We start from the raw sequence: 27,392 nt of genomic DNA on the forward strand, positions 1-27,392 counted from the left end.
ACCCTGCAAGGGGACACTGTCTATTTGTTTACAGGTACAGCTAGGGCTCCAGACTCCCATGTACTAAGCAGTAGGTGCTAGAGGAAACCATGCTGCTCCTTTTGGTGGCAGCTGTAAAGTGTGTGCTATACAGCAAACTGCCCCTGCCATCTGGGGTACATCTGGATTCACACAGCTGCAACAGAGTTTGGCCCTATATGTTAACAGAGCACCCCATAACCATCACCCTGCTTAGTACTACCTAGGAGACAAAGTTGTAGCAGTCATTTACAAAGCTAGGGACTATGATTCTCTGAAAAATATGTATCATGCAAAACATATCAGTCAGTGCTGGACAGAGGGAGGTGACACTGCCATTCCCCATTGCTGATCAGCTACATTGGTACTAGCTCAGCTTTTCAAGGACAGTCAGGGACCAATGAATCTATAAAACCACACATCTTTCTAATGTTTGGACACTGGTAATAGAGCTCGAGTGACCTCTGTCCACAGCCCTGCTGCTAGCTCAGTGACAGTCATGACTGTAAGTTATTTGCACTAGAAACGTTCAATTGGTCTCAACACCAAAAGTGTTTTCATGATCACATCTTGGGCTCAGGTTCTATAAAACATCTTGTATTGCCTATTTACACCAAGGCTAATAACAAATGGATCAAACTTTCTGAACTTTTATTACATGAACTGGGGTCCTCAGCTGTATGTGGGACGGCATAGAGCATGTGTAACAGCTTTGCTTTTATGAATATTTTATTGGCCATTTACAAGCAACAAGAACAAACCCAATATTGTCAAGATGTGCACAGCAATGTGGATATGTGAGAACCAACCCCCCAGTAATAGTCTGGCCCAGCAGAAGTGCAACTAAAGCCAGTACTGATTACAGAGTACAGTAACACCTCGCTTAACAGTGTAGTTATGGTCCTGAAAAATGCTACTTTAAGCAAATGATGTTAAGTGAATCCCATTTCCCTATAAGAATTAATGTAAATGGGGGGTTAGGTGCCAGGGAATTTTTTTTTGCCAGACAAAAGACATTGTGGGTATATACATACATACACATACACACACTCAGTATAAGTTTTAAACAATTTAATACGGTACACAGCAATGATGATTGTGAAGCTTGGTTGAGATAGTGAAGGCAGAGGGGGAGATATTTCCCAGGGAATGCCTTACTGCTAAACGATGAACTAGCACTCAACTGAGCCCTCAAGGATTAAAACATGGTTGTTAATGTAGCCTCACATTCTACAAGGCAGCATGAATGGAGGGAGGGAAGACAGCATGGCAGAGAAAGAGAGAGACAGAGGCAGAGAGAGATGCGCATTGCCCCTTTAAGTATGCTGACCCCACTCTAAGTACACTGCCTTTTTAAGCAGATCAGCAAGTTTGAGGCAGCAGCTGCTGCCAGCAAACTCCCTCCGTCCTCCTGAGCCCCTGTCCTGCTCTATGGAGATGGGGGGCAGGAGCAGGGGGAGAGCCAGACATTAGCACCCCTCTTTTCCACCCCCGCACAGCAAGCAGGATGCTCCCAGGAGCAGCTCCAAGGCAGAGGGAAGGAGCAGCACATGGCAGTGAGGGAAGGGACAGCTGAACTGCCCAGCAATTGATAGCCTGCTGGGGGCTGTAGCACAGGGAACTTACAGGACCGGGAAGCTACTAGTGGGGCTTCTGGTCCACCCTGGTTCCAAGCCCCCCCCATCAGCTAGCTCCAACGTGCTGCTCTTTCTGCAAGCAGTAGACAAAGCAGGCTAGTGCCAAACAAGCAATGTTATAAGGGAGCATTGCGCAACTTTAAATGAGCATGTTCTCTGATGGATCAGCAACATAACGTTAACTGGGACAAATTTAAGTGAGGAGTTACTGTATCAATGGTAGTCAGAATCCAGCAAAATACAATGAAAAGTGTCCTAAGCAACCTCTTAGTCTGGTTATTCAAAGGTCATGCAAAATTGTAGCTGACTATTGTATTTCTTCCCCTCTCCATCAACTTGATATTTGATAATTTTTGCTTAAGCAGGTAAAAGCTGCACTCCGAAGGTGAGCAGATCCTCCCCCCAAGTTTCTTCACCAATTTACTCTAAATTGAAAAACAACATGTACTGGACACTATTTTCCCATGCTATCTTAAGAGTAGGAACTGAGTGTTAGAGGCAGTGTCTGCTACAGATTTTGTTGTGCTTTGCAGAAAACCTCCAAAGTAGCCCGAAAATAAAACCAAACATTACAAGACAGCGTCCCTTCAGTATCTATAATGTTAATTTGTAAACAACATGAAAAGACAAAAAATGAAAAAAAAATGTGGATACAAAAAGAAATGTGCAAAGCCCTCTTCATAAATGTGCATTTAGCATTTCATACACATGTAAAGTTTGACCTATGGATTTGGATTTTTCCAACAATTACACAGTAAAACATTATGGACCCAGTTCTGTAGTCCTTACTCAGGGAAAACTTCCAGTGAATGCAACAGGAGCTCTGCCTGGGCAAGGATTACAGGATCTGAGCTGACAGAAACATAGCCCACATACAAATGAATATTGCAGATATGTGAGTACAGCATGCTGACTACAGCCATGCAATAATATACTGGATATTCAATAAGCTACTCATGCAAAAGTGACAAAACAGGAATATCTTTGATGAGACACTAATTCAATCAGCCACTCTGTTGTAGTTACAGAACCAAAAGCCCTCTCAGTACCCTCTCCCCTCCTTAACATCTCACAATCTCTTTGCTTAGCACCTTCTAGATTACTCACCACAATATTTCCTGTCAACAAGGGGGGGAAAAAGGACCTTCTGTCTTCAATAGCTAGGAGATTTACACACACACACTCTATTGTGCATCGTTCTGTGGTTACAACATAGAGATACTCAAGCCAAGGTTTTCAGAAGCAGCCTGATTGGGGCTGCTCAAGTTGGGACACCTCACGTCCAGTTCTCAGAAGCGCTAAGCACCCACAGTACCAACTGAGAAAGGGGACTGGTGCACTTTGAACAACTTTATAATGCAAAGTAGGCAAAGGCAAAGTATACCCCCAAGATAAAGAATATCTTGTCCCCTTTGCAAACCAAATACAAGACAGTGTCCCTCAGTCAAATAAAATGCAAAATTTTAACTTTAAAGAACCTTTTCCTTCACTAACTTCCTTCCTAAACACCCTGAATCCAATAACAAATATCAGGCCCACTTCCCCTGTTTTATACTGTGCTGGGGCTGGAGGTAATTAATTAACTCACCACAGCTGGGCTAACTCTGGATCTCCCTGCACTCAGGGCAGACAGCTGTGGTCTACCCTCTAGCCAGAGAGAAAGAGGATTAAATCCTTCCCTGCTAACCAATGAACAGATATATATATAAGCCATTACAGAGCTAATGTAGTTTTTTACTCACCACACTGAGTTTTCAAACTCACGTTACCAAGGGAAAGGTAAATATTTCAGAGTGATTTTGGCCCAGGCTCATCCACTCCCTGGTCAGATGTCTAGCTACTGATTGTGGCCCAGGTTAGCTGACCCTCCAGGGTATTTTGAAAGTCATTGTACAGTGCAGCATCACTGAGGTGGGTTTACTGAGCTGTGTTGTGTAATAACCTACATTAAACAAACAAAGAGCCAGAAAGAGGGACAGCAGCTTCTGTCTCCGCACAAAGACATGATGGCATGGGCCTGATAACCTCACCATTTCCTGAATTTAATGCAAGAATCCCAGCCATCTGGCTATTACCCTAAAGCAAGACCAGTCATATACATATACATTGTGGTCTTCACAATTGAGTGAAATAAGCAGAAATATTGCACAGGACACAAGGCAGATATTTTTTTCTTTTCTCTAAAGGGAATGATTGTCAGATGTCAGCCTTTCTAGCTCAAGCACGTGGAGAAGGAGCTGCTGATGTCCACACCGCCTCAGCTAGCAAGAGCTTGCTAATAATTGTTATAAGGGTTGCTTGTGGCCAAGTTGTTGAGCCTAAGGGTGTAGGACATGTCTTCGTACACTATATTTGCTTGCTTTTCCTTTCCTTCTTGGCAGTGTTTCTTGATCTGCAAAAAACCAAACAAAAAACCAAACACTCAGGCAGCCATTCAGGTCTAGGGCTGGAGCAGAACCCCTGCCAAGGAGCTGGTCTCATCTCAGTGTGCAGGGAGTTGCGAGCAGAGATAACAAAACAGTCCTTCTCGTAGCCCAAAGGGACTACATAGAGTAACAGGCAGAAAGGGCTGGGTTAATCCCCAAAATTCATACAGGCTCTTCCACCAGCAGCTCTTTAGAGGGCTGAAAGTATCAATGACTGCAACCACTTTGGCCAATTGTCTTGTAATTATTGCAAGAGGAGACACGGCTTCCTTAGGAGAGGCTCGCTGCCATCATTGTACTGCAGTACCTGGTAAACTCGTTAGGAAGAGGCCCAGAGCAAGGCTTTCATCCAATCCTGTTCTACAGTTTGAAATGACTCTCCTAAATAAACATGCAGGGCATGGGAGGTGAGTGTGTGTGTCAGTCACAGCCCATTTCCAAAGAGGCTTTTCTGCACAAGCCATCTCAGGCAGCTTTATTGTCAGGATATGACAGGGACACATGCTTGTGCTACCCTCTGACACTGGGCTTCTTCATGACTTGCGGTGTCCCTGATCTCCCCCAGAACACCGCAAGAAGGGGACATCCCTCTCGTCCATCCCAACAGGGGGCTTGTTGAGATGCCATTCTTCAGTGAGAAGGGCAACTGCAGAATGGTGGGACTTCAATGCAGTTACCACATCAAGGTCCATAGGCAAAGCTGCGGGGGGGAGGGGGGGGCCGCGGTGCGGCTGGCTCATGCTTTCCTCCTCCTCTCTAATAAATTATTATTATATTATAATAGAGCCTGAAAATGAGCTTGGGGCTGTACAGACATGATAGAAGCGGCAGCTTCAGCGATTTACAGCCTACATGTAGTCCTGACACCAGGGGATGTCAGCACACAACGGGATGGGAGCAGTGGGGATGGAAGAACAAAGGGACAATAGAAGATGCACATGGTCAGAGACGTTTATCATATGCATGTCTTATGGCTCCACAATGTTTTATGTGCACAGTACTTTAACAGGCATGGTTGTGCTTGGGGATGACTCCTAGCTGCAGGGTCAGAAGTGCGGAAAACTTTGCGGCTGTGGCCGAGTGACATACTTACATCTATGTGAGACAGAATGAGGTATCCCAGCGCAGAAACCAAGATCAAAGCCATGAAGGACAGAACATAGGGCATCCAGGAAGCCACGTGGCACTCTGCCTGCTCCATTTCTGTGGGTGATTTATCAGAGGAGAAGCAGAATTATGATTTCATGTGAGGAACATGTTATGTCGCTCTGCAGGGGAGAGTAGTGCTTTGTACTGTCTGGTACTGCAAAAATGGTTGTGGGAATTATCATCCTTTGTGGAACAGAGCAGGTGGTTCCATGTGTTTAAGTGGAAGCTGAAAGGGCAGAACAGAAGCAGTATATCAATAGAAAACCAGCGCGAGACTGTGGGAATAAGTTGATCGAGGGGAGGTGTCCTCTATGTCATGTAGGTCTTTGAAAAGAGGTAACCAGACTTCCCTGTTCTGTTGGGCAATCTTGGCGTCGGGAGCAGCATCCTGGGTGAATGTTACCAGTGGGAACGACGTTATCCATCTTGCTTTTTAAGAAAATGTGGTGTCACCAGGATATAGTATAAAGGAATGTAAGGGTGACTCTGCCACCGGGAAGAACTGTTACATCACTTTCCCTTAAAACTACAGTTGAAGGTCATAGGTTTCAAACTCCTTGTTTCTTATAAGTCCCAAGGGAGGATGTGGGACTTGAGACCCAATATTTACCCATAGTATGAGTATCTGCTGCTGTATTTGTCTTGTCCTAGTGGTGGCAAGAAATTAACTGTGGGGAGGGATAGTTCAGTGGTTGGAGCATTAGCCTGCTAAACCCAGCATTGTGAGCTCAATCCTTGAGGGGGCCACTTAGGGATCTGGGGCAAAATCAGTACTTGGTCCTGCTAGTGAAGGCAGAGGGCCGGACTTGATGACATTTCAGGGTCCCTTTTAGTTCTATGAAATAGGTATATCTCCATATTTTTTTTTTATTTTAGCATTATTACTGACAAACAGGCGATATTTTAGCTTTGTGCAAGAGGCAAAGTTGCAGCACTGGAATCTGAGAGTCCTTGATACAACTCCCAAAAGGGACAGATTCCTCACAAATGCTTTAGACTTAATATTTTATGTAGGCACACCTATCTGAGATGCCTCTGGATCCTTTCAGAGCTCCCCTGATTAGACAGAGCTCTGCGTACTGAGTACGTGTTGGCTTTGAAGGACTGCAAGGTCCATGATGCAGTAGTGGGCCACCTCTGGGACTGGACTGCTGCAGAGGGCAGTGGCTGGGTCTGGGCCCAGGAGACACCGTAACTGAGACCTGTTGTTCTTGCCGGGGTTGAAGACACACAAGCAGGGTTAAGACTAAACTGCAGCTGACAACTTGTTAGCGCTGACTGAGTCCTCGCTCATGGGCTCCGTCTCCAGAGCTAGGCATTGGGAGCAGAAGCTGGAAACTCAGGGCACGTCTTCACTACCTGCCGGATCGGCGGGTAGCAATCGATCTATCGGGGATCGACTTATCGCGTCTAGTGAAGACGCGATAAAATCGATCCCAGATCGCTCTGCCGTCGACTCCAGAAATCCACCGCGGCAAGAGGCGGAAGCGGAGTCGACGGCGGAGCGGCAGCGGTTGACTCGCCGCCGTCCTCACAGCCAGGTAAGTCGACCTAAAATACGCAACTTCAGCTACGCTATTCACGTCGCTGAAGTTGCGTATCTTAGGTCGACCACCTCCTCCCCCGTAGTGTAGACCTAGCCTCAGTGATGCAGCAGGTCTGAATTTGGCTTACAGACAATTGAGGAAAGAGCAAGTTACGCCTGGGCTATTGCTCTCTAATATAACAACCAGTACTGCCGGCTAATACTGTGCAACCTAAGCTGGTCACAATACAAAACTGCCTCACTCCTTGGTTCACCTGGACTGCTTTGCGGTCCTTACAAAGTGCTGGCCTGAACTCCTGCTCATTCAGCACCTACACAAGAGAGGGCCCAGGACTATATAAGCTTAAGGCAGAGTGTGCGCTCAGAGCTGAGGTGGATCTGGGTATAATGCCACATGAGTGTTGGTTAAGTTTATGTTGCAACTTGCTGTTGAAAGTTGCAGCCATTAGCTCAGCGACGGCAGCAGCCCCTACTAACGTGACATAGATATAACAACTTAACCTATCACAGTCTGTTGCATGTTCTAGTGTGTGTTGTCAGGATAAGTTTTAAGTAGAATTGTGTTTATTGCCATTATTTACGTTTTTGTTCCTGGAGGGGACCTAGCTACACCCACAGGTGTATATCAGGGGCTCTCAAACTGGGGGTTGGGACCCCTCAGGGGGGTTACAAGGTTACTACATGGGGGATTGCGAGGTGTCAGTCTCCACCCCAAACCCTGCTTTTTCTCCAGCATTTATAATGGTGTTAAATATATTTAAAAGTGTTTTTAATTTATAAGGGGGGGTCACACTCAGAGGCTTGCTACGTGAAAGGGGTCACCAGTATAAAAGTTTGAGATCCACAGGTGTATACAGTGCCTGTCCAGATGGAGGCACTGCAAACTATAAGTATTCATAGACCTAAGAGGACTACTACAGATGTGGGACTAGAAGATTCCCACCTAATCCCCCCAGGATTTCCATTATCCTTAATGACCATAGGCACCCAGACCACAGGAGAGAGTTGCTTAGTCCCAAGTAACCTGGGAAGGCAATGGGGGTTACATTTAAATTTTAAGGCTGAAGAGCAAATTTGGGAGGGAATAACTGTGGTGTCTGGAGCTATAAAACTATGATGCCTTTGTTTCCTGTGTATTGCCTGTTTACATGTCAAAGAAATCTGTTCAATGCAGAAAGAGCAACCATTTCACCTTCAGACTTGCTGCAGCCTGTTACAGATGAGACACACACTGGACTCTCACATGTGGACTTTACTTTTGTTCTTTCTTGTTGTCTTCAGATCAAAAAGTTATGGTTTGTATATAGGAAAAAACACAACTTTAAGAAGATTCCTTCCCTCCATAAACTCATCCTTGGCTGTGCTAATATACTGAAACACATAACCATTCAGTTAATGTTCTACACTTCCTCAGCCCTTTCAACTGAAAATAAACACCCATTTGATTTACACTTAAAAAAAATAGAAAAACATACAATACCTTTCACCATCAATATGGTGCCTTGGCTCGACACACAATTGGGCTCGTAATTTTCTAGAACACTCCCTCTACAGACATATAAACCAGTGTCATTTTTCTGCAACTGGTGCAGCGTTATCCTCACATCTGTCTGGAGAACGGAGATCTCGATGCGGTCTTTGTAGCGAAAGTCTATGGTACGGTTATGACCATTATTTGTGATGTATAACACTTCCATGGCATTTACAACTTCTTTTTTCAAATACATCCCTACTAGCATCCCCTTGGTAGTAACGGAGCAGGTTATGTTGACCGACTCTCCTTCATTAACCATGAGAATAGCTGGCTCCTGTGTAACATCTGCGTGCAGAGAGGAGGAAAGGAAAACATGTTATCACCATGTGGCTGACTGGGAACTGTTTGAGACTAGAGGGAGGGTGGCCTTGCCCTAGCAAGCTCTTCCAATTACAAAACACCCCTCCGCTCCAGAGCCAAGTGTCTTTGCCATACTCTTTGTAACAGAGCGTGCTGGCCCTCCAAGGGCGGGCACCATCCACCACTGTTCACAGTTCCAGAGCTATATCAAGGGAATTCTGGGACGTGTAGTTCAGGCACTATTAGATTTGCAGGCCTGAGGGCAAGGCTTGATGGGAGACGAAGCAGGATATAAAAGGCCAAACCATTGTCGTAGTTTAAAAAGAGACCTGGCGGGGACAGGGAGCGTTTGGGAGTCTGTCCACTGGGAGACCTGAAGGGGAACAGCCTTGATTTTTAGGCCTCTCCAAGCAAGAGCCTGAGGAGGGGCAATAGCTGTCTGGAACCTGACAGCTAGGGGTGGGACTTATGAACCCCCACACAAGAAGAAGAGGGTTATCTGCACACCCTATTGATTGAACTCTGGAGCTTCCCAGGGAAGATGCTGTAGTCTAGGAAGGGCGAAGGACTATCTACAAGCCCAGAGGAAAGCTGTGGTATCCTGAGGAGGTGTGGGTGGATGGGGTCTCCTGTTGGGATATATTGTATACAGTGATAAACCAAGGCCCAAGAGGGGAAGCTTTGAGTTAGAACTGGAGTCATTTTGTGAGTGATTACAACAGATCCCACCCCACAGAGAGGAAACTGAGGCAGGGCTGCACCTGGAGGATAGCCGGGTAAGGTGCACCCTTACACCCTATCTAAAAGTGAGAGGTGAACAAATAAGTCTCTTTTAAAAGCCATTTCCCTTCCACTGACCATCTTGGAAGCTTATCTCCATTGCCTTTGCTGGGTTCCTGAAACCAGCTCAGACCTCTCACTCTGGGGTGAACCTGGTCATTTGGAATCAGAATGTGTATCCAGACATATCCTGCATTTCCCTACAAATCTGCTCATTCTCCTCACAAGAATTCCCCCCTGTCCATCAGCAGGCCCAGGCTTCCATCTTTATCTTAGTTATCTTCCAAGGGGAGATCCAGTGGCTTTCTGTCTCCCATCCAGTATCTTCAGGGGTTGCTCACTGGTCTGCTTCCCCTCCTGTTTTGTTGGGAGCTGCCACTGGGCAGGTGAGGGACCATGGATCTGACTTTACACAAGTCCAGAGGACCTATTATTTCATGCAATGGACTGAAGTAGCAGCTGCAATGGAGGAGCTGTGATAGCTGCCCAGGGCCTTGGTCCTGTATTGGGGTGTAGATTTCACCTCCAGGTACTCCAGCTAAATGCTTGGGTTTTATGTGCTGCCAGTGACTTTCACACCATAATAATAAAACATCCAAAAGTAATCCACAGGAACTGTGTACTGCAAGATTCAGATCAGTAACGTAGATTATAAACAAACACTTGGGAACACGGAGTGTGTGCTCCACTACATTTGAACAGTACTAAGTATCCTGATGGCATTCAGAAAACAATAAAAAATAAAAAAATCAGTATTTCCCTAGTTTGTTTATGAGAAGGTTATGCAAGACAGTATCAAAAGCCTTACTAAAGTCAAGATATACCACATCAACCACTTCCCCCCCACACACCCCCGATCCACAAGGCTTATTACCCTGTCAAAGAAAGCTATCAGGCTGGTTTGACACAATTTGTTCTTGACAAATTCATGCTGACTGTTATTTATCACCTTATTATCTTCTAGGTGTTTGCAAATTGATTGCTAACTTATTTGCTCCATTATCTTTCCGGGTACAGAAGTTAAGCTGACTGGTCTGTAATTCCCCAGTGTGACAAAGTTCTGTCCTTGACCTCATGGGTCTTGCATTTCCTGATGGATTTTGCTAGCCTCAGAGGCTCACTGTGACCCTCCACGTTGCCCTTCTCTCTCTAGAGACAAGGGTCATAGTCTACTGAGCCATTTTCATCATAAACCAGCAAAGGAGGTGAGGAGAAACAACCCTCCCTCGCACAGTCTCTGTTGTCTCCCAGTATCAGTGATTGATCAGGGGAGGGAAGGGGGAGCCCAGGCCCACCCTCTACTCCAGGCTCCAGCCCAGGGACCCTAAAATTAGCAGCTATGGAAGCTGACTTTTTGGAAATAGGACATGTACAATTCCCTGGGCCACTTCCTCACAGCAGCCCCCCCACTCAATATCTTCTTCACAATTACCTCAGGGCCTCCTTCCTTGCACCTGATATGCATTCATACTACTTCATTCACAGCACAGCACCTCACTGACTAACTGGGAGGCTTTTAACTAGTTCCAGCCAGTCATTGATTGGCTCCAGGTGTCCCAATCAATCTAGCTATCTCCACTGCCTTCTAGAAGGATCTTAATTGGACCCAGGTGTCTTGATTAACCTGGAGTAACTGCCACTTGGTTACCATGGTACCAGGGATTTGTTTAGCCTGGGGCTAACATACCTGTTTCTCACTACTTTACTGTAGACATCTGTCCTTGCCCCATCACACTGGGTTGTCCTTATTTCCCTTTTTATAGATGGGCACTATATTTGCCCTTTTCCAGTCTTCTGGAATGTCTCCCATCTTCCATGACTTTTCAAAGATAATTGCTAATGGCTCAGATATCTCTTCAGTCAGCTCCTCGCGTATTCTAGGATGCATTTCATCATTAAGCAAAGTGGCCCAAATTCTAATCAGAACACCACCAGTGGAAATCTATATTCTGCACTTGTGGATGACACTCCTCAACCCATACCAATGGTTTCATTATTTCCATAATACAAATATGTTTCAAAGGGCGAAAGTTGAGGGGGAACTACAAAGATACAAGCAAAATAAGTGGCACTGACAAAATGTGTGTGCTACAAAGTTCTTATACTATAGCCACTTGATTGGACTGATTTGCAGAATTCATTCTTTGGCTCCAATGTATGTGGGTGACTGAGTTATCCCAAACTCTCAGTAAGAAATACTTCATCTCGCAGCACCCCCACACTATCACATATTCCCTCTTTATGCACAGACAGAGATACCGCAGGGGAAGAAAAGCAACTGAACTTAAAATAATAAATCATTTGTACAAAAATTATTTTTAGTTGTATGAGTCCTACTGTAACAAATGGTCTGAAGAGTTAAAAAGATTCCAAGAAATCTCTGTTAGACATTGTTGGGGTTTTATCCTTGCGGTTGCTTGCTGAAATATATCACCTGAAGTGTATTTTCTTTTGTCTAAAAAATACTATGACACACAAAACAATCCTACGATAGTTGAAATGGGCCGGGAAATACCAAATTCAGTCTCAGAAAATTTCAGAAAACTTCTGAAACTTTTGTTTCCTTTTAAACCAACCCACCTCTCCCCAGTCAGCGGTTGATAATAACATCTATTAACACCCAGAGAGTACATTTGCAGGTAATAACAACGTTATAAAGTCCTTCTCCAAGCAAGTTTGGTAAAGAACATCATGACCTTGCTTTCCATAACATAAAGGCCTTGCAAAAATGTATGCGCAAATACCACAATTGCAGGCACCAACTAGGTGTGTGTGCAAATAAATAACAAGCTAGGCTAGGGTTTCTTAGCACCTATATATAACTGTGGAAACCTGGTGGAATTTCGTGGATAATAAGTTTTCTGTAAGAGTGATGAAAAAGGTGTGGCTCTATCTACACTTGTAGCCAAATCATCTTCAATACTAATTGAAAGGAATTCTAGGGGACCCGTTGTTACTCCCCAGCCATTGTGAACAGCAGGTCACTTGCCCAGATTAGAAGGACCCCAAGCCAAATTTGGATTTAACAGACTGAGCCACTGGAGCTACGATATTCCAAAACAAAGTTAAAGCTTGAATCTTCACTACATACCTTTCTGGGCTGGGGTACCCTGGAAAAGCAGGAAGAGCAAAAACGCAGCTGGAAGAGCAGGTGTCCAGGGCATTTTCACAAACCTTTGGAGCTAGATTTCTGTGCTACTGTGTAAAATCCCACCCAACGTCAAGTGAAGAAAGGCAGAGTTTGATGAGCTGTTTCTCCTGTGACGCTAAGCTAGTTAACTGGCTGTTAACCACATCACTAACAAACAGAGTAGCATCAACACCACTGCCTGAGATAGTTTTGAAAAAGTGCTGGCTGGGGGGAAGAAACCCCAAGCCATCGGTGTTTGTAGGGCTCAGTTTGGCCATGCACTGAGCTCTCTTGACTCCCACTGAAATTAGCCAGAGCACAGGTCCCCCTAGGGTGACCAGACAGCAAGTGTGAAAAATCGGGACGGGGGTGGGGGGTGGGGGTAATAGGAGCCTATATAAGAAAAAGACCCAAAAATTGGGACTGTCCCTATAAAATCAGGACATTTGGTCACCCTAGGTCCCCCACACTGCACAGGAGTGCTCAGAGCCTTGCAGGTTTGTGCCATTGGAGGGCCACGCTCCACCTCGCTGGAATAGGTGAGGTTCCACTAACTTCAGTGGGTTTGCACTCACTTACACCAGGGTTGAATCCAGTTCAGTTTATTCCCACATCATCTAATGTACAAGGTCAGATAGTTCACTGCACTTTCATTTCCACTTCTGCATCCTTTTCAATGTCTATTGCTGTTGTGACAAAGTCAGGCCGGACAGCTGCAGGAGGGTCTGGGGAAACAGGTATGTTAGTTCTAGAATGCTAAAGGCCCTTTTTCCGACAAGCTGGTGTGGGGGAAAATTTTGCTAGGGCCTAAACTTTAGTTGGCTCAGGCCTAGACTTTGGTTCAGACCTAAACATTAGTTAAGTTTATTGGAGAAGAGGGGTTCTTAGAGGCAAAATGAAGGAAAAGTACAAAAGCAGAACTATCTATAATCACAAGGCTTATGATTCATAATGGCTCATTAACAGTTTTGGGGGAAGCTTGAGAACCACAAAAGGGCAGACTGTAAAAAACAGAAAAGCTTGCTAAGCTACATTCCCTTTTGTGGGGAATATATTCTAAATATGGCAATAATGTTAATAAGAAAGTATGCGTTATCTAGTTGTGGTTTTATGCTATATAAGCTATTTAAAAATCTGTAGTCGGGGGGATTGCCAGTTCACTTGTACCCCCCGTGCATGCATGTAAATAAAAAGGCCTCAGGCAATTCTAATCCAAACACAATGCGTGGTGGTTTTTCCACAACACTGGGAAGGGGTAACTTCAGGTCAATTAGGGATACCCGAGTCCAATTAAGAGCTGCCTGAAACCTGTTAAAATCTCTCTCCTGGTGAGAGTGAGGGGAGAGACAAACTGCTGCAAGCTAGAGGTAACAGGGAGATAGGCTTCTCCAGCGTGAGAGACTGCGCTCCTCCCCATAGGGGAGACACCCAAAACCCAGTGCCTGTTTAGGGGAAGGACTGACACCCTGGGGCCAGTGACAGGACAAGGCCTGCCCCAGTGAGGGGGCCAGGGAAAGGTATTCCCTTTTTGTTTTGGTGCTTTATAGACTTGTTCTCCTTGTTTGGCAGAGGAGCAGTCCTCCGGCCTGCCCAGAGGCCTACTGGGAAGGCTCTGAGAAACAAACCCTGAAGAGGGAAGGCAGACATGCTCTGGAGAGGGAGCTCATTTACCCAAGGCCCTGTCCCTGCCAGAAGAGGGTGCGCTAAGCCTGGCGTGGCGGAAGGGGTGCCTTGCACACTGTACATGCAGGAACTCTGAGTTCTGGCAAGGTCATAAAACAGGGAAGTGTTTTTATTAAATCAGCATTTCACTAGATAAATCTGCACTCATCGATATGGACAAGAGGCAGATCTGGCGCTAAGTAAAGACCAAAGCCACCTCCTGTCTGACAGCCCCTGCACTGTTAAGGAGTTTGAAAGTCTCGGGGCAGGAAAGCATCCAGCCGGAGCAGAGGGAAACAATCCCATAGTTGGGACTCGCCTTCCAGATGATCTCATGATATCCTCTCGCACTGAGGATACCCCTCTGGGGAGCAGGCAGGGACCCCAGTAATTAGCAAGAGACAGGCAATAGCAGCGGTGGATCTGATTATTAGAAATATAGATAGTTGGGTTTGTAACTACTGGGAGAACCACGTAGTAAATTGCCTGCTGGGGGCGAAGGAGTGGACTTCCAGAGACATCTGGATAGGCTTATAGGTAGTGCTGAGGAGGAACCAGTGGTCATGGTACATGTAGGTACCAGTGACACAGAGAAAAGTAGGACTGAGATCCTGGATGCCAAATTTAGGCTGCTAGAGGAGAGATTGAAGTCCAGGACTTCCATGGTAGCATTCTCTGAAATGCTTCCAGTTCCATGTGCAGGGCCAGACAGACAGGCAGAACTGAGGGGGTCTCAATCTGTGGATGAAATGATGGTTTAGGGAGGAAGGATTTAGGTTTATTAGGAACTGGGGAACCTTTTGGAGAAGGAGTAGCCTATACAGGAAGGATGTGCTCCCCCCAAACCAAAATGGAACCAGATTGCTGGCATGTAAAATTTAAAAGGCTGTAGAGGATAATTCTTTTAACTAAACGGTTGGAGGAAAGCCAACAAGTGCAGAAGAGTACATAGTTTGGGTGGAGATATCCCGTAGGGAAGAATTTATTAAAGGTGAGACTCTATATCCTTGTGTAGAGGAAAGGAAAGAAGTTGATAAAGTACAGGTAGGAGCTAGCTACTGAGGAACAGTCAACATAAAAAAGTCCCATTTAAATATACCACATGAAGGCAAACAACTAAATATTGACAAAACGTACAAGGGCTTACTTCCAAAAACTAGAAGTCTAAATACTAAGATGGGTGAACTAGAGTGCCTGGCATTAAATGAGGACATTGATATAATTGTATCATGGAAACTTGGTGGAATGAAGATAATCAATGGGGCCTGGTAATACCAGGGTAAAAAATATATAGGACTGATACTTAGAGTAGGTCACGTTGGTTGAGTAAGTGGCACTATATGTTTGGGAAAAAAAGCAGAGCGTCAAATAAAGTGAAAATCTTAAATGAATACAACTATACCACTGAATCACTATGGCTAGAAATGCCATACTTGAATAATAAAATACAACAGAAATATACTATCCAGCTCAGGATTAGGATGGTTATAGTGAAATGCTAAGGAAGGGTAGAGAGGCTACAAAAGCAGACAGTGTAATAATAATGGGTGATTTCAACTATCCCCATAGTGATTGGGAACATGTCACCTCTGGATGTGATGCAGAGATAAAATTTCTAGACGCTACAAATGACTGCTTCTTGGAGCAGCTAGGCAATTCTTGATTTAGTTCTAAGTGAGGCACAGGATCTGATCCAGGAGGTAACTTTAGCTGAGCAACTCCGTCTCTGGAGATATTTAAGAGTAGGTTAGATAAATGTCTATTAGGGATGGTCTAGGCAGTATTTGGTCCTGCCATGCGGGCAGGGGACTGGACTCGATGACCTCTCGAGGTCCCTTCCAGTCCTATAATCTATGAAAAACTTGGTAATAGGGACCATAATCTAATTAAATGCAACATACTGTAGGGGGGGGAAATATTAAAAAAAAAAACAATAAAAAAAATCACAGTAACATTTAATATTAAAAATGGGACCTAGATAAGAATGAGGACACTAGTTAGAGGGAAATTAAAAAGAGCATTCACAAGGGTAAAATGCATGCAAGCGCATGCAGATTACTTAAAACACCATAATAGAGGCTCAGACTAAATGTATACTTCAAATAAAAAAAGACAGTTGGAGGACCAAAAGAAAGCCACCATAGCTGTAATGGAGGCCATTAGAGGCAAAAAGACATCCTCTAAATGTGGAAGTCAAATCCTAATGAGGAAAATAGGAAGGGTTAGGGCAAGACTCTGGCAAGTAAACTGGAAAAGTGCAATAAGGCAGGCAGGCCAAGAAAGCATTTGAGAAGCAACTCGTTATAGATGCAAAAACTAACAGTAAAAATTGTATGTATATCAGAAGCGGGAAGCCTGCCAAACAGGTAGGAGGGCCATTAGATGACAAAGGTATTCAAAGGGCACTCAAAAGCCATCACAGAAAAGCTAAATTCATAATTTGTATGGGCCTTTACTGCAGAGGATGAGGGGGAGATAACCACAGGAATAGCTCTGATGTGGGTAACAAATCTGAAATACTGATGTACACAAATGGATGTGTCAGTAGAAGAGGATTTAGAGCAAATCAATAAGTTAAACAGTAGTAAGTCACCAGGACCAGATCGTGTTCATCTGAGAGTTCTGAAGGAAATCAAATATGAAATTGCAGAACAACTAACTGGTATGCGACCTATCACTGAAATCAGCGTCTGAACCAGGTGACTGGAAGGTAGCTAATTTAATGCTGATTTTTTGAAAAGGGCTCTGGGGAATATTCTGGCAATTACAGGCTGGTAAGTCTAATTTTAGTACTGGCAAATTGGTAGAAATTATAGTAATACCAGGGACAGAATGATCAGACACATAGATGAACACAATTTGTTGGGGAAGAATCAACATAGTTTTTGTAAAGGGAAGTCATGCTTCGCCAAATCCTCTGATGTAGTCAACAAACAAGTGATAAGGGCAAGCCAGGCAATATAGTGTACTTGGATTTTCAGAAAGCCTTTGACATGGTCCCGCATCAAGGGTCTTAAGGAAACTAAGTAGCCATGGCCAAAGAGGGAAGGTCCTCTCATGAATCAATAATTGGTTGCCAGGCAGGAAACAAAGGGTAGGAATAAATGGTCATTTTTTTCACAATGGAGAGAGGTGAACAGTGGGGTCCCCCAAGAATCTGTACTGGGACCCCATGCTGTTTAGCATATTCATTAAAGATCTGGAAAATGGGGTGAACAGTGAAGTGGCAAAATTTTCAGATGATAACTAGCTTGAATAATTTTGTAAGTCCAAAGAGGACTGTGAGGAGTTACAAAGGGATTTCACAAAAATTGAATGTCTGGGCAACAAAATGGCAGTTGAAATTCAGTGTTTATATATTTGGCATATGCAATTTGGTCATGCTAAGCCGCAGTGGTCTTATCAAAGACGTTCAAAGCACAAAGACCTCCAGGAAGTTGAGTCATTTTTCATCCTCAACAATATGTGTCATGGTTTGTGGCTGCTCACACTCTCATAGTGGACTGTCTCTAAAATGCTAATGAAATTCTGCTGCAGCACCGATTCCATGTCTGGTACGAAACCAGTTCAGAAGCCTCCATTTTTTCGCAGTCAATCAGACCCAGGTTGACGTTGAGTGGGGTCTAAGACAAGATAATTATTTGTCACTTTCTCTGCGGACCATGAAGTTCACCATGTGTACTCTACTGTAAATCCCTCACCCAGTTAATTTATCCACAATGGACACCGTGAGGGCAGAAGACCATGTGGTGGATTAAACAAGCCTTTAATTAATGGTAAATGTGGCATATGACGCAATTTCATCACAAGCTACGCTTTCCTCTCTTTGAACACTGGGCAGAGCAATATTTCAGAAAATCAGTAATCAGAGTAGAGGAGTAGATTTAAGTGTGCCTGAAATAATACACATAATTCAACATTGATAAGTGAAAAGTGATGCACAGGGAAAAATAATCCCAACTATATGAACGCAATGTTGGGTCGGAGTTAGCTGTTATCACCCAAGAAAGAGATCTTGGAGTCACCATGGATAGTTTGCTGAAAACTTCTTTTCAATGCACAACAGCAGTCAAAAAGGTTAACAGTATGTTAGGAACTATTAGGAAAGAGAGAGAAAATTCCATAATGCCACCATATATATTCATGATGCTCATGCCTTCAGTACTGTGTCCAGTTCTGGTCACCCCACTGGAAAAGGTTCAGAAATGGACAAAAAAGATGATCAAGGTTGGGATGAATCCTAATCCTATCTCTTGTGCATGTCAGCCCAGATTTTTAAAGGTATTTAGCCTTCTAAATCGCTTACAACTTGCAGTGCTGAGTGGGACAAAAGCTAAGTCCCATTTTCAAAAGTGACTGTGGCACTCATCTCATCTCGCCTTTATTCCTGGCTATGTGGAAGAGGAAGGGTCCTTTTGGCAGCTTCTCATTTTTTAAATTAACCTGTGGGCCAAATGCTCACATGCTCTGTGGCTTGCATTTTCGGGAGGGGGTGGGGCTGGTGCTTCCTCTGAAATTCAAGAGGAGCTGGGTACCTTGGCCTTTATGAAAATACTAGCTTATGTTCAGAAGGTGTGAAATCCCCCAGTGCTGATAGCCAGCCTAGGCCTCTGCCCCACTTAAATCCCATTGAAGACCTCTTTTGAAGACTTAAGGGTGCATAGACCTCATACTTGTCCTCCACATGGGGAATTTCACCCCCAAAGTGGGTATGGGTGACAGAAGTGTATCCCTCTATGACACCCTGGTACCCCCATATTCACCACTGTCATATAATTAGGATATGTTTTGTACAAAGTATGCCTTGTAAGGCATCATTCTAAAAGTCCTGATCTGCTAGACATTACTATCTCATTGGATTGTATGTGCTATCATCGTATGTGAAGTTATAAAGTTTGGCTATGTATGTGTGACTGAAACATGATGTGAGATTGAAAACACCCACAAGCAGCCTTTCAGGCACAACAGTAAAAAGGCCAAACAATGTTAATGGCTTATTGAGAAAATGCACACAAGCACAAGGATTACCCCAGGAACAGTGTACAATAGAAACCTCTCAGAGATAGCACTACACAATGGGAACTGTTTGACCCATGTCACAACAAAAGAGCTTTCCAGCAAGTGGGAAGAAGATATAAAAGGGGGAAATGACAGCATGATGTTACCTCACTCTCCCTACAACAACACACCTGGAAACATCTGAGGAACAAGAATTGAACTGTGGGAGGTGATGGTCCCAGACTAAGAGATTGCTAGTCTGTGTATGAAAACCTGGGAAAGCCAATGTGCAAAGCCAAGGCAGCTTGTGCCTTAAGAATCTGCCAGCCTATTTATCACTCAGGGTGAAACTTTGCTAATTCATATTTTACCTATCTAATAGGTTAAGCTCAGTTTGCATTTTTTGTTTATTTGCTAGATAATCTGCTTTGATCTGTTTGCTGTCCCTTATAATCATTTAAAATCTACCTTTTGTAGTTAATAAACTTGTTTTTGTTTAGTCTAAAACCAGTGTGTGGAAATCCTAACTGGGGGCAGAAAGCTGTTGCGTATCTTCCTCCACATTGAGGGAGGGGGCGAATTTCATGAGTTTACACTGTACAGTTCCCTGTGCAGTGCAAGATGGTATAATTTTGGATTTACCCTTCAAAGGGGGGTGTGCTCTTGAGTAACTGGGCAGTTTTTTAGCTGAGTCTTCCCACGCAGAGCTGATCTCAGCAGCTGTGTGAAGATGTAGCTGGGTGTGTCCCTACCTGTATGTGTGTTGGAGGGGGGCTTGAGAGCCTGTCACAGCAGTACACTGTAAAGGGATACCAGGCTGGTGGGTCAGGCGGGCTCAGTGCTACCCCAGTTCCAATTAGCACACTGAGGGGAACCTATCACACCATCCTCCTAAATCCTAGCAGACAATTTTGCCAGGACTCTGGGCTCTTGTCACATGTAGGCGAGGATGTGAACACGTTGCTGCATGTGGGGCTGAAAATTCCACATGTGGTCTCTGTATTCTGTCAGATGGTTTGCTGGACCCACAGGTAGAGCCAGCTCCAGCCGCTTTGGTTACGCAGCAAGAGTCTGAGACACTGAGGTATCCGCACACTCTGTGCTCATTGCTGACCTGACTCACTCTCCCATCTCCATCCGTGACTATAGGCTTATTACGGCTCCTAGCCTACAGAAATGATTCTTGCATTGGGCAGAGTTCTTCTGCACATGTGGAACGTGGCCATGGCCTTAGCTCATCCCTTTTCTCCATGACTAAGCCTCCTATCATCTCTGCCTAGACAGAGCTGTGGAACACTGACAGAGCGTCATGCAGTTCTTCTCTCTGGACTCAAGTGATAGAGCACACGGGTGTGCTCCATGACAGCCACCATTTTGCCAGATACGTTCAACCTAGCACTCTGAATTTAGCCTTTGTCTTTTTTATCCTGCCTAGGGTGACCAGACAGCAAGTGTGAAAAATCGGGACGGGGGTGGGGAGTAATAGGAGCCTATATAAAAAACAGGCCCAAAAATCAGGACTGTCCCTATAAAATGCAGACATCTGGTCACCCTAATCCTGCCCTAAACATCCCATCTTAGCTTATGCTTCAGGGCATTAAATCCATATTTCAAAGGTACTGTGGTCAGAAAGTGAAACTACATTCACGGGTTGTTGTTTCCTATGTCTGCTAGGTGTACTAGACCTTACTATTGTCTGCTCTGCAGAGCCAGTACTGCTGCAGGAGATCAAACTGTGCTCTGTTCCACTTGGTGCAATTCCTGGCTCAGAGCCAATTCCCGTCTCGTTATGTATGAAGCAGGATTACTCTAGACTGCAGGCTGAACTAGCAGAGGTGACAGAAAGGAAAATCTTGGTTTACTTGGAGCTAGTCTAGGTCGGAAATATGGAATTTATGATACAAGATTCAAACAAGTGAAAACAGATAGGTAGGTAGATAGAGAGCATAACCTTTCTTTCAGTCTAGCTATGTAAAGGTAGAAGTGTGACTGTATGAAGAAGGGGGGTGAATTGTTTAGGGTGATCCAAGCTGGTACAGCAAGGAATACTGGGATGAAGCTGAGCAAAGGGAAAACATTCCTTACAATAAGGTCTAATAGTCTCCTGAGTTGGAGAAATCAATGTCCTGAGTAATTTAAAGCTAGACTGGACAGAGGCTGGAGAGCAACCCAGAACTGCCTAGAGGAGCAGCACTTTAGACAGGATGGTCCTTGTGATCTCTGCAGTTCTATAAAGACTGAGCTGTCATTTTCACAGATGCTTTTCACACCACAGCTGCCTTTGAAGCCCCTGCAGCTTTGTGATTCTCAGCGATAGGTGTACGGTGAGCTAGGCTATATTTGAGAAGGTGGTTTGGCAGTTTTCCATGTACCTGCCCCCAAAAGACTCCTGAAACCTATTAAAAACAATTTTTAAACCATTTAAAAACAATTTTTAGTCTTCTTTGCAACAATAATAATTAAGACAGAAATCAAAACGGTGACTTCAAAATCCTGTCTGGTTAAAACCTTCTCTTCAGTCAGCAGACAGAAAGAATCCAGAGACTAAAAACATTGAGAAATAATTTCCCACTTGCCAGTGAGTTAATTTAACGTTTATATGAAAATCTTTCTTATCATTGAGTAGATTGGGTGCTAAAATGACACCACAGCCAGCAATTCTCATTTTAGCAGAAGACATTGATCCATTGCATTATAAAACAAAGCAACTTGCATTTGTGTTTTGATTACAGTTATTTACAGGATTGGTTAAAGGGGCACAGAGCCAAGTAGTTTAGTTCAAAACTTTCTATACTTTGGAAGTTGCACATTATGGCCTTGGTGCTACAGGCTTCTGCTCATCACCAGGGGAGTTGAGGGTGTTGAACATCATACAGGGGAGACCTATTAGCAGATGTCCTTTGATTATGGCCCTTGTTTCTGGTATGAATAGCAAGCTCTGAGGAACTAAAAAATATTCCATTGTCTGTCTCCTACTGTAGGTGTCTTGCATAGCTATAGCTGCATATAGGTGGACTGTCAGCTCCATCTCTCTTCCTTGATATGGGCACCTCCTAGCAAGGCTCAGCATGAGTGCTAGGTACCTTGCTCAGGCATGCCCCCCTCAGCCCCGCTCAGCCCCACTCCCACACTGGCAGAAATCTGGGGGGGAGGGGGAAGAGCACATGACCCCACATGACACTCCCCTCGCCCACACATATCACCTCAGCTCCCTGCTATGTGAGATACAGGTGAAGGGAAATCAAGACTCCTCCATAAACAATCATGGGCTAGCAGCCTGTCCCTTCCTCGCCGACAGCAGCAGTTACCTGCTTGGAAGTAGGTGTCCACAGCCCTCTCTGGCCTGGGCCGTGCCCGCAGCAGGGAAGCAATGGGAAAAGTAAGTGGGAAGGAGCTGTGAGGAGAGTGGGGGCAAGTTGGTGCTGGCTTGGAGCAGGTGTGGATGGTGCAGAGGGAGTAGAAAAGGGGCCAGAGGCAACACATGGGGTGGTCACATGCCCCCTAACCTCTAAATTGCCCCCCACCATCAAGAGTAATGGGTCATTTCTGGCTCAGAGTGTATCAGATTCAACATGCTCATCTCTCAGGTCCCAATCCTGCACTGTGATCTCATTGTGTCCATGTAGAGCCCATTAATATCAGCTGGGCTTTCCACAGGCACTGCAGTCTGCCTATATGGGTCAAAATACAGGATTGAGGCTTCATTTGGTGCAGCTCCCCCACACCTCGGGAAAAACTAATAAAGTTGTGCGGGTGCATGAGCACCCAGCGGAGACAACACGCCAACAGGCAGGAATCTGAGCAGGAATCTGAGCCCTGATCTCACGCAGTGTTAACCTCTGTGTTGGACATAAAGAAAACACTGTCATGGCTTTAGTAAATACGTAACTGTCAGGATGGCAACATTTGAGACCTAACCCACCAGCCAATGTGCCCTTTCCAACCATATGAAAGTTCAAAACCTTATGGAAAAAATATATAATATTCTTATCACTGTTACTGCAAAATTAATTCAAAATGATTTCTTACAGAAATAAACCACAAGTAATTAGTATGAAAGGGGTAGCCGTGTTAGTCTGGATCTGTAAAAGCAGCAAAGAGTTCTGTGGCACCTTATAGACTAACAGACCTATAGGAGCATGAGCTTTCGTTCGTGAATACCCACTTCTTCGGATGCATGTGCCACAAGTAATTAGTGAGGCCATGAAGTAAAAAAATGTCAGTGCTAGAGCTAATTCTGGAACACAAGCTCCTGTGGCAACTTGAGTGAAAAAGGAATAACTTTGGTTCACATTTTTAAAATGTCACTAATGGAAATTCCATTAGAAAATTTTTATCTGGTTTCTACTGATTCTGCTGGCAAAAAAGTTTTGGCACAGAGCAATACTCATATGATTGGCACAGAGCAATAGTTTCATTATTGGGCTACTGGTGTCTGGCCCAGCACTAGAAACCAACATAGACCAACTGAAAGATTCAAAAAGAGCCGACTGGAATTGCCATTACGGGTTTGATGCTCCAGAATCTGAAAGGACAGTGTCAGACTTTGGTCTGCATTACCTTTGGCTCTATACACATGACATTCTATGTACGTAAAATACACTATAATTGCAGATACAACTTTGGCCTTAATTAACAGAGAATGAATCAGCATAGCAATGACAAGAGGTTCCACTGCTTTGGTTAACAGATTCCTGAGATGAACCCAATGGATACCGGGTCATGGGATTGCCAGCTGTTTGCATAGATTTGGATGGAATTTTGTATCTGCAGCTTCCTGCCCTGAAGAAGTTAGGTCTTGGGCCTAATAACTGGTTTAAAACTCATCCAGAGGAGGTGTGACAGGATACTACTAATAGCACCCTGGTCACTGAGTTTGCTGCAGCACTGGGAAGAGCGCAGGATTAATTGAAGCCAATTAGACACTTTGTGTTGGGGGATTATGAGCCCTTGGGTGCTATTCACTGGGCTAACGAGGTAATTGGGAGGCTGTAAGTGGGAGGAACAGGAAGCAAGGGGAGCTCAGAGGGTGAGCCTGGGCTGAGGAGTGAAGGTGCATGGAAGCCCCCTCGTACTATAACCCTGCACTGAAATCCTCACAGCATATAAGGAAAGAATAAATACATCCCCGGTGAAAGGGTAACGGCCAGGCATGTGTGTGTGACTGTGAGACAATACAAACTGGCCTGGAGGTCTGTAGTGGTGCATTACTCACTGCTGCGATGCCTCCTACTGGCCATCTCTGGGAATTAGTTCAATTTCCAGCCTGGAGCACCCTCTGCAGGCCAGTGTCCCGCTGCCGCTTGGCCCCCCATGTCCCTCCCAGAGCCGGTGCCCCGTTATTTGGGGTGCTGCCACTTGGCAGGAACCCCTTTCTCTCAGGGTCTCCCCTCCCCAGCAAACCCCCACCCATTATCCCCACCTCGCCTCAGTAGAAGGTTACTGCCAGTCATCATCTAGCCCCCGTGCTCTGGGGCAGACTGCAGTATCAGCCTACTCATCACCGGCAAGGTTGGGTTTGGACCTGCTGCCTTGGCCTACCCCTGGGCTGCCCTCTGCAACCCCCAGTACCTGTTAGCCTAAGGCTAGGCCACAGCCTGGGACTTTCCAGGCTGGAGCTCCCCAGCTCCTCTGCCTTTCCCCAGCCCTGCTCCACTCCGGTACCCTGTTCAACTTCCAAGCAGCCAGGCCCATCTCCCTCTACAGCCAGAGAGAGACTGACTGCTCCTTGCCCACTGCCCTCTTATAAGGGCCATCTGAGGCCTGATTGGGGCGTGGCCCAGCTGCGGCTGCTTTCCCCTGCACCTGCCCTCTCCCAGGGCTGTCTTTAAACCCCTCAGGGCAGGAGCAGGTGACCACCCCGCTACAAGGTCATAAAGTCTTTGTGATGGTGCACTGCACTTCTGTCCTGATGGCTGCAGGTTCATCGGGGGATACAATGCTACATACATCTAGCTGCCATATTAGCCCATCCTAAAGGGCTAGCTATGCAAAGCTTTGATTCCATCAAAAGTGGGGAAAATACGGCCTTAAAGCATCAGTGTTTCAGGGAGGGAAAGAACGCTGCTCAAATTATCAGGCCACATTTTCCAATGAGTTACAACAGTGAAATGAGAGGAGAATGTAGCCCCCAGTCAGCAAAACAGGGGATGTCTGTCAAAAAAAGTCTTTAAAATACTAGTTGCTTCACATTGTTTGATTGCTTAGCGTGTATGTACTGAATGTCTGAGTTTCTGTATCTACTGCTTTGCTTAAATTCAGTTGCATTGGTGCAGGTTGGATCATCATTTTCATTCAGGAGCCATCTTGTTTTCATATGTCAGACTTCTTGGTTAGGTGCTTTTTCATCTGTAAAAATCGGGGGGAAACTCTTGTGAGGACACCATCGATGCAATTCCCTCTTTACAAAAGAAATGGGAAGCCAGGTTAGGGGCAGCTGGGTGACCGCAAGCTTGCTCCTGCTCTTTCTCACACCAGTGTAAATAAGAATCCATGGCAGTCAGTGACATTACACCAGTGTAAAATGGGCGTCAATTAGATCAGAACCAGGCCATGTGTATGTTTGGATACAGTACAGGCAAAGCACAGACTGTGGTGTGCCAGCTTCCCCTGCATGGCCCTGCCAAGGTACCTCAGCTCTGACCTAGTGGAACTGTCTCTAGGGCCGAGGGGGATTCTGTCACAGTGGTTCCATAGGGGCTGGTGGACACTACAAAGGCTTTACCAATACCATATAACTGCACTGGCAAAGTCCCCGGTGGAGATTCAGCGTGTTCTGATAAGAGGCATTCTCTGCTGTTATAGTTCATAGATTCCTACATTGTGAGCTTCTAGTCTCACCTCCTGTGTGACACAGGCCATTAAACTTGCCTAAAATAATTCCTTTTGAACTAGAGCATAACTTAAAAAAAAAATCCGACAGTGATTTGAAAATGGCTAGTGATGGAGAATCCACCATGGCCCTTGCTAAATTGTTCCAATGGTTAGTTACCTTCTAACTCTCCGAACAACATAAACCATCCAGGCAAATGTGCCCCTTTGCCAGAATAAGCTGCAGCTACATAGACATTTTGCCGGAATAGGTATGATTATTTTTTTTCACACCCTAAACGACATAGCTATGCTGGCCAAACTTTACAGGGCAGACCTGGCCTCTGTCTGTAGCCTGTCTGCTCACACTGCCTGTGATGAGGTGCAGTGCGAGAGCTGGGTGGGTGGGTTGCCAGGACTGGAAGCGAACAGGACATTGCAGATGAGTATAGAGGGGCAGAGGCTGAGTTTCGGTAGGTTTAACTTGCGTGGGTAGAGCTGTGTGGTGTTTTAAGGAGTGGTTGGGGGAGGGTGGCAGCACTGAAATAGGAGTTTTGGGGTCCATCAGCTGAGCTGTATGGTGTCCCAGGACTAGCAGGGAGTACTTCAGATCAGGAATTACGTACTTTTCAGAGCTGTGTGTGTGGGAGGGGCTGGACTTTACTGGGGGCAGAATTGGACCGTTGGGGCTGGGAGTTACACCTCTCCAACATCATTATTTTGCATGGTAGGACACATTCTATGGATATGACTGAAAAGCACAGGGTACTTTAGTGCAGGAAAAAGATACCCTTTATTGCCTGGAGGACGAGCAGGGACACTCCACTCTCCTGCTGTCTCCATTACAATTTCTCATCCTCTTTAGGGGGTGCAAGGTAAGGTGCATTGTGTGTTACAAGTTTGCATTTGTTCATTTGTATGGAATCAGTCTCCACCAAGGATCATGCAAACTTCCTACTACGTTCTTGGGTGTAGCATTAAGTGTTGGGTTTCAGTCATGAGGACGTATGGGCTGGAATGGACTCTACTTGGTTTGTAGCATGGAGGGGTTCAAGTGCACACAAATACTGGCTAAATCAAACCAGTAAGCTCAAGAGGAGATTAAGGATTTGTCTATACTCCTAACTCAGATTAAAATAGTGGTGAGGATGCAGCAACTCTTCTTTTAATTTGGGACAGCAGCTAGAGTGCAGGCCTAAAGGGATCTGTCTACACTGCAGCTGGGCGCAAGCCTCCCAACCTGGGTAGGCAGACTTGTGCTAGTAAGAGCAGCGTGGACATTGTGGCTCGGGCTCTCGAGCCCACCTGACCCCTAGGTGTGAGCTCGTGTGACCAGCCTGATTCTTGCTGGAGCTACAACCTCCACATGGCTATTTTTAGCGTGCTAGTTTGAGCCCAGCTA

The 27,392-nt window shown here is 45.2% G+C and overlaps 2 protein-coding genes across 2 annotated transcripts in view; both read right to left on the reverse strand.

Annotated features, from left to right (window-relative positions):
* Nucleotides 1-2,832: 2,832 nt before the first annotated feature.
* CD7 (CD7 molecule) lies at nucleotides 2,833-12,629 on the reverse strand. Its single transcript, XM_054047512.1, has 4 exons — nucleotides 12,482-12,629; nucleotides 8,257-8,595; nucleotides 5,175-5,284; nucleotides 2,833-4,047 (listed from the first exon to the last, which is right to left on the reverse strand). Exons 1-4 carry the CDS (start codon nucleotides 12,552-12,554, stop codon nucleotides 3,931-3,933), a joined length of 639 nt encoding a protein of 212 aa, XP_053903487.1. The 5' UTR covers nucleotides 12,555-12,629; the 3' UTR covers nucleotides 2,833-3,930.
* A 9,129-nt stretch (nucleotides 12,630-21,758) lies between these two features.
* Nucleotides 21,759-27,392, reverse strand: part of LOC128847877 (uncharacterized) — a 33,212-nt gene continuing 27,578 nt past the window's right edge. Inside the window, exon 6 of the mRNA XM_054047610.1 lies at nucleotides 21,759-25,528. The gene's annotated coding sequence lies outside the window, so the exon portion shown is untranslated. The remainder of the gene's footprint in view (nucleotides 25,529-27,392) is intronic.

Source organism: Malaclemys terrapin, chromosome 13 (assembly GCF_027887155.1).
Source record: "Malaclemys terrapin pileata isolate rMalTer1 chromosome 13, rMalTer1.hap1, whole genome shotgun sequence".
NCBI classification, from domain to species: domain Eukaryota; kingdom Metazoa; phylum Chordata; order Testudines; family Emydidae; genus Malaclemys; species Malaclemys terrapin.

What these genes read in the sequence shown, in the direction of transcription:
- CD7 (XM_054047512.1), bottom strand. Translation starts at nt 12,554, where the DNA reads ATGCCCTGGACACCTGCTCTTCCAGCTGCGTTTTTGCTCTTCCTGCTT. An exon ending in GGGTACCCCAGCCCAGAAAG is followed by an intron (nt 8,596 to 12,481) that starts GTATGTAGTGAA and finishes CTCTGCACGCAG; the next exon opens with ATGTTACACAGGAGCCAGCT. An exon ending in CACCATATTGATGGTGAAAG is followed by an intron (nt 5,285 to 8,256) that starts GTATTGTATGTT and finishes AATCACCCACAG; the next exon opens with AAATGGAGCAGGCAGAGTGC.